The sequence below is a fragment of the Motacilla alba genome, chromosome 27 (genome assembly GCF_015832195.1).
Source record: "Motacilla alba alba isolate MOTALB_02 chromosome 27, Motacilla_alba_V1.0_pri, whole genome shotgun sequence".
NCBI classification, from domain to species: Eukaryota; Metazoa; Chordata; class Aves; order Passeriformes; family Motacillidae; genus Motacilla; species Motacilla alba.
In genome coordinates, this window is record NC_052042.1 from 1664548 (window position 1) to 1678218 (window position 13671).

The following is a 13671-nucleotide window of genomic DNA, read 5'->3' on the forward strand; positions in this document are numbered from 1 at the left end:
TTAAGCGGGGGATTACAACTAAGTTTAATCAAACAACAGTTATAACACGATGAAAATAATCTAGGATGTATTCCCTAGTGGAATGCCATTCTGATTATTTTCGAGAAATCACACCAAAACTATTACAGTTACAAGTAATTAAATTTATTAGACCTCTGTATTTTTTTCAATAGTCAGTTTTGGCCAATTTACAGCTTTCCTGGGGATTTTTTTTTTTTTTTTGGTTTAGACACAGAAAAAAAAAAAAACCAAAAAAAGAAAAAAAAAAAAAAAAAAAAAAAAAAAACAAACCAAAAAAAAACCAAACCATAAACCAGTTATCACCAATACATCAACCCCCCCCTCGCCCCGTCACAGCCACCTAAAAAAGGGGGAGCCCTCAGCCCACCCAGCTGCAGTTTAGCCCACAAAAAGGGTCCGCGGCGACTCTGTACAAGGACCGAATGTTCCACCCAGCACTGTAAAAACCCCCCCGCGCCCCCCTGCCCAGTGTCACTCCCCCGGCTTGCAGGGGCCCTTTTCCTGCCGGGGCAGCTCCTGCTCCCGCAGCAGCCGCAGGTTCTCGGCTCGCAGCCTGTCCACCTCCCGCTCCAGCGCCTGCACCCGCGCCGGGTCCGCCGCCTCCCCGCCGGCTTTTTTGCTCTCCATCCTCAGCCGGTTGTTCTCCTCCTCCATGCGCGACAGGCACTTCTCCAGCTCCAGGTACTCCTTCACCAGCTCCTGCTTGCTCATGTTCTGCAGGCTCTCCACATGGTACCGCTCGTAGGTCTCCGAGAAGTCCCTCTGCAGAAACTCGCTGCCGTCCCCCCCCATCCCGTCGCTGCCCCCGTCCTCGTCCGCCGCGTCGTCCAGGAAATCCTCCTCGCTCGTGTCGTCCGACTTGGCGGCCGCTCGCCGCGGGTACAGCCCGGTTTTCAGGTCGGGCTCCTCCTGGTCATGGTCCTCCATGAGGAACTGCGTGGTGTTGTAGGGAGCCACCGGCTGCCCCTTGGCGAACATCTCCGCTCGCAGCCGGGAGGCGCGGAGGCTCTGCCGCTCGTCGAACTGCTGCTTCTCCTCCCAGCTCAGCTTCGAGTACGGCTTCCAGCGCCGCTTCTTCTTCGACGGCCGCCGACGGTGCTTCTTCTTCACCGGCCATTCCTCGGTGCGTCCCACGGCCCGGTACCGCGGGCCCAGGCCGGGACGCCCCGCTCCGCCCGCCGGCGGCCGCCCCTCGGCGCCGCCCGCCGCCGCCGCCTCCGCCCCGGGGGGCGGCAGCCTCCCGGCATCGCCGTCCTCCGTCGGCGCCTCTCCGCGCTCGGGCTGCGGCTCGGGCTCGGACTGCGGCTCCGGCCGCGCCTCGGGCTCGGAGCGAAGCTCCGGTTCGCACTGGGGCTCCGGCCCCGGTTCAGCGGGCGCCGCGTCGGCCATAGCGCTGCGCTCGGCTACGCTCGCTGACGGGCGCTACCGGCGCCGCATGGGGCCGGCCCCGCTCAGGCCGCCCGGGACATGGCCCGGGGGAGGTTTAACGCCGCCGGGCCCGCCTCCCCGCGCGCACTGCACGCGCCGCCGCCGCCGCTCCCGCCGCAATCCCCCCCCACGGCCCAACCCGCGCCTGCCGCCGCCCGCTCCCGACTGCCTCTCCTCGGCCGCGGCCGCTCCCTTTATAGCCGCGCGCGCCCCGCCCCGCCCCGCGCAGGCGCCCTGTGCGCCCCGCCCCGCCGCGCGTCGGGACCCGCCCCCGCCGCGCGCCCCGCGCCGCCGCCACGGCCCCGAGCGCGCGGGCGGTGCCGCCGCGCGGCCAATCGGTGGACACGGGGGGCGGGCCGGCCCGCCGGGACACGCCCCTGGCCGTTGCAGGAGCTGGCCGCCATTGGTCGCCTTGGGCGTCACTCCGACGCGGCGCCGCCAATCGCGAGGGGGCGAGGGCGGGACCGGGCCGTACCACGAGGCGGGGGAGTCCCCGTGCGCGGGGCCGCGCGCGCCCCGCGACCTTCAGGCCCGCGCCGAGGGCAGCGCGCGCGCCCCCCCCCACGGCGGGGCCGTGGCACGGTCCGAAAAGAGTCCCCGCGCGGCGGAGGTTCCGCCGGCGGTGCTGAGGCCCCGGGACCGGGGGGGTTGTACAGGACCGGGCCGGGCCGGGCCCGACCGGGCTGTGGGGGGGGGGGGCCCGGGAGCGGCTCCGGGGATGCGCGGGCCCGGGGGGAAGGGGGCGAGCGGAAGGATCCCGGCGCTGTGTGTAGTTCGGCAGTGCTGCAGTTGGCGGAGGGAGATGTAAACAAACCGAAGCGGAAAGAAGTCCTTTCTTAAAGGCGCCGCGTCCCTTTTGGCAGGGGCGGTGCGGAGCCGCGCTCCCGGAGCCTGGGGGGTGCGGGGGGAGGGGCACGGGGGAGGAGGGGGATGGGCAGCTCCCGGGCCTTGTCCCGGTCCCGGTCCCGTTCCTGGTCCTGCCACCCCAGCCACGGTGGCGATGTCCCCCTCGGGCCCCACGTTCGGGGGCGGGGGGGCCCCGCGGCCTCGGAGGGGCTGGAGGGGTTTGGGGGCCCCGCTGAGGGACACTCGGCTGGGGGAGCCATGGGCGGCCCGGGGCGCCGCCGGGTCCCGAGTCTGAGGGGGAGCAGCACAGGAGGGCCCCGGGGCGCCCGCGGCCTCCCGGCCGGGCGGGGCTCGGCCCGCGGAACGGGGGATCCGCGTCACCCCGTGCCCCCAGCGGGGGGAACCCGCCCTGCCCAGCCCCGCACCCGGCACCCCCGGCGTGGCCCCGCTGCAGCCCGACCCACCGGGCTCCCGGGGCTCCCCCACCGCCGCCGCCGGAACGGGGAGGCGCTGGCTCGGGCCCGGTGGCACCCTCAGGGTGGGCACGGGAGCCGGCCGGGGGCGTGGGCACAGACTGCCCGCACGGGGAACGGGGCGGCCGCGGCCACCTCTAGCCACGGGAGGGGACCGGCTGGGGACGGGGAGACCGGCTGGGGACGGGGGGACCGGCTGGGGACAGGGGGTGACACTGGCTGGGCCGGAGCAGGTGGCCAGGCCGGAGCGTTTGGCCGCGGTCCCCTCCCCTGGCAGGGCACAGGCAGCGGGGCTGAACCGAAAAGGCGACTTTAATTGAGGCAGGCTCGGTGATGTCCCGGCACCCGCGGCCCCGGAGGCCGGGCCGGGCCCGGGGCTGCTCCTGCTCCGTCGGTGCGCGGCGCGGCGGGCGCCGGGGGCCGGTGCTGGCCCCGAGTGTCGGTGCCGGGGGTGCCCCGGGGCCGGTGCTGGCCCCGAGTGTCGGTGCCGGGGGTGCCCCGGGGCCGGTGCTGGCCCCGAGTGTCGCTGCGGGGCCGGTGGGCCCCGCCGGGGGCCCCGGGGCCGGTGTCCCCGGTGCGGGCCCGGGGCCCTGGCCCCGAGTGTCGCTGCGGGTGGCCGCCGGGGGCCGGGGCCGGTGTCCCGGGCGGGCCCGGCCCGCAGAGCCCGTGGCTGGTGAGGCGATTCCCGCGTGGCTCCGTGCGAAGCGGGATGGGCGAGGAGCGGTGGCGGTGGCGGAGGTGGCGGTCACCTCTTCCTGCCCTGCCAGTGGCGCAGCAGCCACTGCGTGACGAAGGGCCAGGCGGCCAGGAAGAGCAGCGTGCGCGGGGACACGGCCAGGCGCCACGGGGACACGGCCTGGCGAGGGGAAGGGGACAAAGGTGTCACCGATGGCAGCAAACACCACCCGAGCCCTCTGCTGAGAGGAACCCCCGCCACTGCTCGGCGTCCCGGTCGCAGCCCTCCTCCCCTGTGCATCACAGCGCCGGCCCTGCGGCCGTGTCCCCATGGATGTCACCTGCTCCCCAGCTGGTGGTCCCTCCCCTGACCTCCCCCAGCTGTGTCCCCATGCCCCCTTGGGCTGCCGGGTGGGCAGGGGGACAGCAGGGCCACCCGCAACACTTCCTTCGCCCCAACTCACCTGTGGAGCAAGTGCCGGGCCAGGGCCTGTCCCAGCTGCCTCCCCCTGCAAGACACGAGAGGGTTTGGGGTGCGGCTGGGGCCGGCACCCCCCTTCCAGCCCCCGTGCCCTGTGAGAGGCAGGGAACGGCCGGGAGAGGCCGCGCAGGGCCCCTGCCAGGGATCAGATGGTGCAGCTGGGCCAGGAGCCCGGGGAATGAGGGAATGAGGGGGAAACGGGGATGTGGGGGCAATGGGAATGGTGGAGAAGCAGGAACGAGGGGGCAATGAGGGGAGCAGTCGGAGTGAACAGGGCAATGGGAATGAGGGAGAAACAGGAATGTGGGAATGTGAAACAGCTCCCTGCCTCCACCGTGGGCCGCATCAGGGCACCACCAGCCTCGGCCCCGCCAGGATTTGTCACCACCAAGCACCGGGGGGTCCCCACAGCGGGGCCCGGAGCTGAGCCCCGCTGTCCCGGCCGGGCCCGTGCGGTGTCCCAGCGCCGTCCCCGGCCGTACCTGGGCAGCACCGAGCGTCTCCAGCCGGTTCAGCCGCTCCCGCACCCGCCGCAGCTCCTCCTGCAGCGCCCGCACCGCGCCGGCCACCTGCGCCTCCAGCTCCGCCGCCAGCCCCGGGGCCAGCTCGGGGCTGCTCCCGGGGTCCCCCCCGGCCAGCCGGACACCTGCGGGCACAGCGACGGGCACATGGCACTGCCCACCCCGTGCTGTCACCCTCTGGGCCCAGCAGCAGCCAGGGTGTCCCCACTCCAGTGCCGCAGTGGTGACAGCGGGTGGCCAGCCCACCATCGGGGTGGTGCGTGTGGGTCACCTGGTGACGCCTGGTGACACCTGCCAGCACCAGGCAGAACACCCAGGGCCAGGGCAGCTCCTCCCTGGCCACCCCCGGGCCCAGCAAAGGCCCCAAAGCAGCCTGGCAAACACCTGGATAATCCAGGCAGTGAGCAGGACACAGGCAGGGACTTGCTGCCAGCCCTGGGGACAGCCCAGCCTGGCCTGGGGACAAGTTCACTGCCAAGGTCAGGCAGCCCGGAAGGGAACAGTAACAGGGGAAAGGGTGAGACACGTGGGCTGTGCCCAGGTGAGGCAATGGCACCGGTCCCACAGGTGAGGGTGGCAATGCCACCCCAGGGCAGCCCAGTGTGTCTGGGGACGGCACAGAGGGTGGCAGGAGGCTCCTCCCTGCAGTGGCACAGCTCAAGGCCTGGTGGCCCCCAGTCACCAGTAGTGCTGGGTGGCATCAGGTGAGTGGCACTGCTGTCCCCAGGGCCTCCAGGGCCCAGTTTCACCCCTGCCCTACTGGGCAGAGCTCACCCTTGGCACCACCCACACGCAAAGGCACCACTGGACCAGGGGCAGGAGCTGGGCACGGGCAGCCAGGGCCCTGCATTCCCTGCCTGGCTGCTGAAGGGCCGGCAGAGCATCCTCCAAACTCGGGCAGTTCAGTAGCACGGCAGGGAATGGGCAAGGGAGGGCTGTGTGCTGCTGGACTACAGCCACTGAGCTGCTCGGGGACCAAGGGATGCAGACACAGGACACTCGTGGCTTCCTTCAGCTACTGATCACCCAGCCACAGGTGCTGGAGCCAAACTCGGTCCCCGGGGGAGTAGTGGCAGCTCCCACCCCCCAGCCCAGCCCAGCCCAGCCCACGGGAGGCCGGCAGCAGCAGGAAGGGGCGCAGGGACAAGCTCTGCACCCACCTGTGTCGGAGGCCAGGGCTGGCAGGTCTGTGCTGCTGCTGCTGCTCCCCTCGGCTCTTCTGCCTTCGCCCCGCTCGCCCTGCCCAGCACTGTGGGGCTCGGGGGGCTCAGCCCCAGCCTGGACCCCCTTTGGGGTGAGCCCCTGTGCCTGCCCGGCCTATGAGATGGGAGAGAAGGGCCCTGAGACCCCCACTCCCCTCCCCGGGGAGGGAGGGCAATGCCAGGGCAGCAGTGCAGTCCTTCTCCTGTGGTGGCATTTTTGGGGGTGGAGGGCACTGAGTGCAGCCAGTGGTGACACCAGCCAGCATCTGGGGGACCCCTGAGGGGAGTGAGGTGCCCAGACCTGGGGTGGCAGAAGAGGGGGGGCTTCCTTCCTCCTTCCACCAGACTCGCCAGGCCTCAGCACAGCAAGTGCCAAACGTGGCAGCAGGGAGAAGTGGCAGGGGAACAATCCAGGTGGTGGCACCCGTGTGGAGCTGCTGGTCCTGCCCAGCCCCAGCAGCCCCCAGAGTCCCAGCAGAGCCTCACCACAGGAATGGGGGGGCTGGGGAGGCTCCTGAGCATCCCCCCAGTGACAGGGACCAGGCTCCAGGAGTGACACGAAGCACAGAGAGGTGCAGGAGGGTTTATGAGGCTCCCAGGCTGGTGGTGCCATGCAGAGTGGGCAGGGCAGGGGTGGCAAAGCCTCCAGCGCTTCCTCCGTTACCTTCTCAGGCTCCATCTGCTCCAGGGTGTCACTGAACGTGTCCCCCTCGCAGTCACTCGTCACCTGGCTCCCCTCGGGGGCAGGAGCCAGCCCAGCTCCTGGAAGGGAAGCACAGGGCTGAGCCCCAGGCAGGGCAGGGGTGCCCGGCTGTGTCGGGGGGCACGGCTGGAACCGGGGGTGTGCCTGCCCAGGGCGAGGCTGGAGAGGGAAACTGAGGCACTGTGGGGGTGGAAGCAGCTCTGTTAACGCGGCCACGAACCCAAGGACTGAATTCCCCCTTCTGCTGCCCACGGCACAACCCCCAGGGCCCCTGGGCAGCAGCGGCACAGGCTGGGACACTGCCCAGCCCCCGGGCACTGCCAGCCCCAGCGCTCGAGGCTGGCACGCTGGCACTCGCTCCGTGACCATATTTGCTCCTGGGGGAAGGCTGGAGCGGCAGCAGGAGGAGGAACCTCCCTGCAGCACCCTGCCCACCCCGGGGCACAGCCAGGGGCCCTCGAGGGGGGCACAGGGAGGCAGGGGGTGACTGCACGAGGGGCTGTGAGAGAAAACTCAGGGCTTGGTGCGGTGAATCCCAGTGCCAAGGAAGCAGCGAACGTGGCTCGAGCCACGGCAGAACATCCCCTCATGGGTCAGGGACCTTCCAGGGTGATATTTCCCAGCTCATGGGGCAACAGCCTCCCCGTGTCCCGGCAGTTCAGCAGATTCTGGTCCCTTTGCACAGCAGGAGGGAGGCAGAGCCAACCCCCCAAGTCCAGCGGGAGCAGTGCCCGGGGCACCCAGGGCTGGAGCAGAGGTGCCTGAAGCCAACAGTTCCGTGGGAGACGGAGCCCCAGCCCCAGTGCTGCTCCACAGGGCTCGGCCAGGTGCTGGCCACGGCAGGGACACCAACCTGGCACGTGCTGCTGCTGGCCAGGCACGCTGTCTCTGGGGCTCTCTGGAGCTGGGCTGCTTGCTGGCACGTCCTGGCTGGGGCCATCCTGCTGCCCCCGGCTCTCTGCACGGAGGGAAAGGCACAGCTGGGTCATTTTGTGGCCTCAGTCCTGTTGTCCTGGCTCCTGTGGCTGGGATGGCCATGAAAATGTCAGGGAGCAGCCAGGGAGCAGCAGCCTCTGGAGGTGCCAGCAGCTGGCAGGGAAGGAGAGGAGCGAGGTTTGTTTGCTGACAGCCCAGGAACCCACCTGGGTTCACCCTGGCAGAGCACCCGGCTCACCCTGGGGTGCCTGGGGTGTCCCTGTCCCCGAGCCCCTGGGGCAGCTGGCAGAGGGATCAGCACTGGTGAGTGACAGTGACAGCGCTGTCCCCTGGCAGTGCCCACAGCCCAGGGCACAGCCTCGGTAACAGAGCCCAAGGCAAGAGCTGTTGGCTGGAGGAGCCTTGCGTGGGCATCAGCACCCCAGGAGCTGGGCCAGCAGCACCCCGAGAGGAGCTGACACGCCCCAGCCCTCCCCAGCACCCCCTGGAGCCCAGGGGGTTAACCCCAGCCAGATTTCCAGCAGCCCCCAGGACTCTGCTCCCTGCTCCTGGGCAGGCAGGTGTGTGGCAACGCTGCCCTGCTGCTCCTTCCCTCACCCCTCTGCTGTCCCCAGCCTGCCCTCGGCATCACGGGGGACGCTGAGGGGGACAAGGCAGCTACACCCCACACAGGGGTAGTGCCAGGGCCGCCCCGCTCTGGGATCCTCCCAAATCCTCCTCAAATTCCCAAAATCCTCCTCCCCATTCCCAGATCCTCCTCAGGGCGCGCTGTGACCCACGGAGCGTGGCTCCTGTCACCTCACCCAGCACCAGGACAGACCCGGCTCCAGGCACCACCTTCACAAGGCTCTGCTGAAATCCCCACTCCCGGGAGACCTGGTGGGACCTGGATCCAGCCGTGATGTGGGTTCCAAGGGCTGCTTTTTAACGAGCTGTCTTTGTAAATAAACAAAACCAAAGCTGCCCAGACCCCCGGCTCTGTGCCCAAAAGCTGCGGGAGGCACCTGCCACGCTCCACACTCTGAAATCCCCTTTCTGCTCCAGTTAAAAGCAACCAAAGCTGTGATTGCAGGGTCTGAAGGCGAGTTTGGGAGCCTTTGACACAAACGACTCAACAGCTTGAGGAGCTCAGTGCTTTGCACCTCAGTTCCAGCCTCCTCGGGCTCCTTGTTCCACCAGGTTTAGATTTAAGTGACAATGTCACCCGTAAATGACGCTCCCAAGTGGATAATGACCAGTTTAGACACAGCTTTTACATTTCAGAGAAAAACTAAGTCTGCCTTTTAAAGGGGTTCACCATCAAAATGGGGAACAAAGCACCTGGAGCAGCCTTACACACACCTGCTTCTGGCATCCCAAAAAACCCCATTTTGGGTTTGGTGGGAAGCAGGGGGTGACAGGCACAGGACAGCTGCCTGGGAGTGAGTCCGTTTGCCAGGGCTCTCCCACGCCACTGACAGGTCACAGACCCGCACTGGATTCACCTGGAAGTCGCTGTGCTGCCGAGCTGATCCGCCGGTGGTGCCCTCCTGCCCCCTCACTCCTCACCAGCCAGACACAGCCAGGGCAGCCCTGCAGGGGCTGGGGCAGCTCCCGGCACCACAGAGGCATGGCAAGGGCCAGGAAGGGTTCTCCTCTAGCACAAACCCCTTCAAACAATCCCAGTTCTCAAGCCCTGGTTCTCCACTCCCTCCGTGCAGGAGCTGCTTGGCCTGTCCAGATGTTTCCAGCAGCTGGGCCGGGGCCAAGGGGCAGCAGAGCCTGCCCGGGGGCTGATCCTTGCCTGCTGCCCAGGGGCCACCTGGGGGCCAGAGCTCAAATCCTCGCTCAGAGTTTGGTGGAGAGAAAGCCCAGGATGTGTGACACAGAGGGACACCGGTGTCACGCAGAGGGACACCAGGGTCACGCAGAGGGACACCAGGGTCACGCAGAGGGACAGTGCTCCGCCCGCAGCAGCAGCGGTGTCCCGGCAGGCTCGCTGGATGTGCAGCGTCCCCCCCGTGCGGAGCCGGTGCCGAAGCGGAGCCGGTGCCGGTGCCAGCGGGAGGGCAGCCCGGTGGGCACGGCGGCCCCACTCACCGCCTTTCCTCTTGAAGAAGGACTCGGGGGGCCGGGGCATGTCGTGGATCACCTCGTAGAGCGGCTCGAAGTAGCGGAACATCTCCTCCGTGCTCTCGTCCATGGGCACGGTGTCGATGACCTGCGGAGGGCCGCGGCTGGACACGGGCACCGGGCAGCGCCCGGCCCGGCCCTGCCGCCCGCCCCCGTTACCTTCTGGGCCACCTTCTTCATCTCCGCCACGTACGCGGCCATCGCCTCCTCCTTGGACATCGCGCCCAGGCTGTGCCAGGCGTCCCTGCGGGGCCGCGGCGTCAGCGGGGCCGGCCCGACCGGACCCGGACCGGGACCGGGACCACCCCCCCCTTACCACTTGTAGCGGCCGATGGGGTCCCAGAAGCCGGGCCGCGGGCCCTGGCAGCGCCCCGCCGTCGCCTGCTTGTAGTAGCTGTAGAAGCGCAGCATCTCCTCGTACGAGGGCCGGTACGCACCTGCGGGGCACGGTCAGCGGGGCCGCCCGCGCCGCGGCCGCCCGGCCCTCGGCCCCGGTCCCGGCCCTACTCACCGCTCCGCGGCAGCCCCTGGATGACCTGCACGGCGGCGCGGAACTGCGCCCCGCAGCCCGGCTCCGCCATGGCGGGACCGGCCCGCCGCGGGCCCTCTCCGTGCGGGGACAGCGCGGGGCCAATCAGCGCCAGCTTTACATTGGGCCCTCCGCGCCGCGCCCAATCAGCGCCAGCTTTACATCGGGCCCTCCGCGCCGCGCCCAATCAGCGCCAGCTTTACATCGGGCCCTCCGCGCCGCGCCCAATCAGCGCCAGCTTTACATCGGGCCCTCCGCGCCGCGTCCAATCAGCGCGCGGCTCCCGGAACGGGCCCCGCCCTCCGCCGCGCCCCCCGGCGCCCAGCGCGGCGCGCGCGCCCCCTGCCGGCCGGACGGTGCAGCGCGCGGAGAGAGGGGACGGGGCGCCGCCTGGCGGGGATGGGAGGGACTGCAGCGCTGGGGACAGGGACAGGGACAGGGACAGGGAGAGAGGGATAGGGACAGGGGGACAGGGACAGGGACAGGGGGACAGGGGGACAGGGACAGAGACAGGGACAGAGGGACAGGGACAGGGACAGGGGGACAGGGGGACAGGGACAGAGACAGGGACAGAGGGACAGGGACAGGGACAGGGACAGGGACAGAGGGACAGGGACAGGGGGACAGGGACAGGGGGACAGGGACAGGGACAGGAGGACAGGGACAGGGACAGAGGGACAGGGACAGGGACAGGGACAGGGACAGGGGGACAGGGACAGGGACAGAGGGACAGGGACAGGGACAGGGACAGGGACAGGAGGACAGGGACAGGGGGGCAGAGGGACAGGGACAGGGGGACAGGGACAGGGGACAGAGGGACAGAGACAGGGACAGGGGCAGGGGGACAGGGACAGAGGGACAGGGACAGGGACAGAGGGACAGGGACAGAGGGACAGGGACGGGGGACAGAGGGACAGGGACAAGGGAACAGGGACAGAGGGACAGGGACAGAGACTGGGATGGGGGGAAGGGATAGGGGGACAGGGACAGGGGGACAGGGAAAGTGGGACTGAGATCGAAACAGTGGGACAGGGACACAGACTGGGACAGGGACAGGGACAGCCAGACAGTGGGATAGGGGCAGCCAGACAGGGACAGTGGCATAGCAGGACAGGGACAGTGGGACAGTGCCCAGGCCAGGCTGGAGCAGCCTGAGACAGTGGGAGGTGTCCCTGCCATGGCAGAGGTGGCACTGGGTGGCTTTAAGGTCCCTTCCAACCCAAACCATCCTGGAATTCTGTGACAATCGTCCAGGATTCTGGGGCCACATCTGGGGACACCAGGACAGTGCAGCGGGGACAGGGACAACGGAGCCACCTACCAAAGGTGCCAGGGGAGGGGACCAGGGACGGGGACACTGGGATCTGGAACATGGCACTGAGACAGTGCCACCGGGCAGGAGAGGGGACAGCTGGGTCAGGCAGAGCAATTGTTAATTATTACCCAATTCGAGCCACTGCTCTTTAATTCACTGTCCACTTTTAACCACTGTTAATTATTACCCAACCTCATTAATTAGGGTTGTGAGGAAGGGGCGGAATTTGGGGTCTCTGAGCCCCTGGGGTGAAGCCCCCCTGCTCCGAGGGCTTCCTTTGAGGCAGGGAGCTGTGGGGACATGGGGACACGTGTGACCTGGAAGAACAAGGTGCCCCGGGGGGGTGGGAGCTTCTGGGGGTGCCGTGGGAGCTTCTGGGGGGCATTGGGAGCTTCTGGGGGTGCCGTGGGAGGTTCTGGGGGTGCCGTGGGAGGTTCTGGGGTGCCATGGGAGCTTCTGGAGGTGCTGTGGGAGGTTCTGGGGGTGCCATGGGAGCTTCTGGAGGTGCTGTGGGAGATTCTGGGGGTGCTGTGGGAGGTTCTGGGGTGCCATGGGAGGTTCTGGGGTGCTGTGGGCACCACCTGGATCCAGCCTGGCCCAGGATGCTGGAGCTGGGATGCAGAGCAGCCTTCGTCCTTGCCTCCCAGTCCATTTTTCCAGCCTTAACCCCACCTTCAAATCCCAAATCCAAGTGGGTCGACACCCCCCGACCCTCCTGAACCTCGCCCACATCGCCTGGGGGGAAACGTTTCCTTCGCCAATGGAAGACAAAGAAATGAAACTAAATAAAAAATAATAATAAAAAAAAAACCAAATAAACCAGTACAATCTTTTCAGCCCCGGCCATTTCCAGGCTCTGAGTCAGGATTCCTGCTCGCTGCCGGCGGCTGCCGGCGAATCCCGGGGCTGATCCCGGGCACACGTGCTGTGTGTGCTATAAGCGGCCGGGAATGCGATCCCGCTCTCCCCGGGATCCCTTCCAGCCCGCAGGCGGCCGGGAGAAAATAGCAGCGCCTCGGGAGGGGAGGAACCGCGCAGGGATTTGTTTGGCCGCGGGTTTTGCAGCCAGAGGTGTTTATCCTGCTCCTTCCACCCCGGCGAGGCATCCGCCGCCGAGTTCCTGGGAATGCAGCTCCCTCGGGAGAGCTTGGAGCAGAGCCCGGTTATACGGGTCGCAAGTGCATTTTTGGGGTGACTCCGGGGTCCCTCTGTCCCCAAAGGCTTCAGGAAGAGCTTTATCCCCCCCCAAACTCAGCCCCGGCACCGCACAGATGTGTCCCCGCTGTCCAGATGTTGCAGGAGTTGCCCGGGTCCTGTCCCGGGCTGCTCAGGAGCTGCCCAGATGTCTCCCTGCATGTACAGATGTTGCTCTGGGATAAGCAGAGATTGTCCCAGGAGTCCCCAGGGTGCCCAGATGTTGCCATGGATGTCCCAGTGTTCCCTCAGTATACTCCAGCATCCCCCAGGGCACCCAGACGCTGCCCTAAGTGCCCAGATGTCACCCCGGGATACTCAGGTATCACTCCAGGTGCCCAGATGTTGCCCAGATGTTGCTCCAGTCGGCCCTGCTCTTGCCCCTGGGTGCACAGCTGTCCCACCCGGGGGCTGGCAGCACCCCCGGGGCCCTGGCGCTGGTGACAAGGAGGGGTCAGGCACAGCCTGGACTCGGTGATCCCGGGGACCTTCCCACCCTAAACCCTTCTGGGGCCTGTGTGTGAGCGTGGCCGCACACTCACACTCACACTCACACTCACACTCACACTCACACTCACACTCACACACACCTCGGGCTCTGGGAATGGCACCTCCCGGCTCATTCTGCTACCCCTTCCCGGCTGTCCCACCGCTGGGGACAGCCACCTGGAGGTCCCCGGGTGTCCCCCCGCTGGGGACAGCCACCTGGAGGTCCCCGGGTGTCCCCCCGCTGGGGACAGCCACCTGGAGGTCCCTTTGTGTCCCCCCGCTGGGGACAGTCACCTGGAGGTCCCCGGGTGTCCCCCCGCTGGGGACAGTCACCTGGAGGTCCCTTTGTGTCCCCCCGCTGGGGACAGTCACCTGGAGGTCCCAGCCCGTGCCTGTGGCCCTCAGCCCGGTGCCCCCCAGCCCGTGGCTGGCACTGGTGCCCAGGTGCCCCGGGGATGCCCGGGGTGCCCGCTGCGGTCCCCGGGCCGGTGCCCGGTGCAGGCGGAGCCGCGGGGGGCAGTGGGGACCCCCGGTCTGTCCCGGGCTCGGACACAGCGGGAGCCGCTGCACCGGGACCCGGGCCGCTCCCGGTGCTGGGGCAGCCGCGGTGCAGGACGAGCCCGGTGCGCTCGGTGCAGCCCCGGCAGCCCCGGCAGCCCCGGGCCGGCACAAACGGTTAACAGAGCCCGGGGGCCCCGTGGCTCCTCCCGCTCCCTCCCCGCGGCCGGCCCCGGTCACGGCCCGGC

The 13671-nt window shown here is 68.2% G+C and overlaps 2 protein-coding genes across 2 annotated transcripts; both read right to left on the reverse strand.

Annotated features, from left to right (window-relative positions):
- HEXIM1 (HEXIM P-TEFb complex subunit 1) lies at positions 1 to 1619 on the reverse strand. Its single transcript, XM_038163163.1, has one exon. It carries the CDS (start codon positions 1408 to 1410, stop codon positions 493 to 495), a length of 918 nt encoding a protein of 305 aa, XP_038019091.1. The 5' UTR covers positions 1411 to 1619; the 3' UTR covers positions 1 to 492.
- A 1745-nt stretch (positions 1620 to 3364) lies between these two features.
- Positions 3365 to 9998, reverse strand: ACBD4 (acyl-CoA binding domain containing 4). Its single transcript, XM_038163295.1, has 10 exons — positions 9910 to 9998; positions 9715 to 9835; positions 9558 to 9642; positions 9366 to 9486; positions 7204 to 7308; positions 6312 to 6409; positions 5606 to 5762; positions 4407 to 4570; positions 3908 to 3952; positions 3365 to 3624 (listed from the first exon to the last, which is right to left on the reverse strand). Exons 1-10 carry the CDS (start codon positions 9977 to 9979, stop codon positions 3514 to 3516), a joined length of 1077 nt encoding a protein of 358 aa, XP_038019223.1. The 5' UTR covers positions 9980 to 9998; the 3' UTR covers positions 3365 to 3513.
- Positions 9999 to 13671: the final 3673 nt, after the last annotated feature.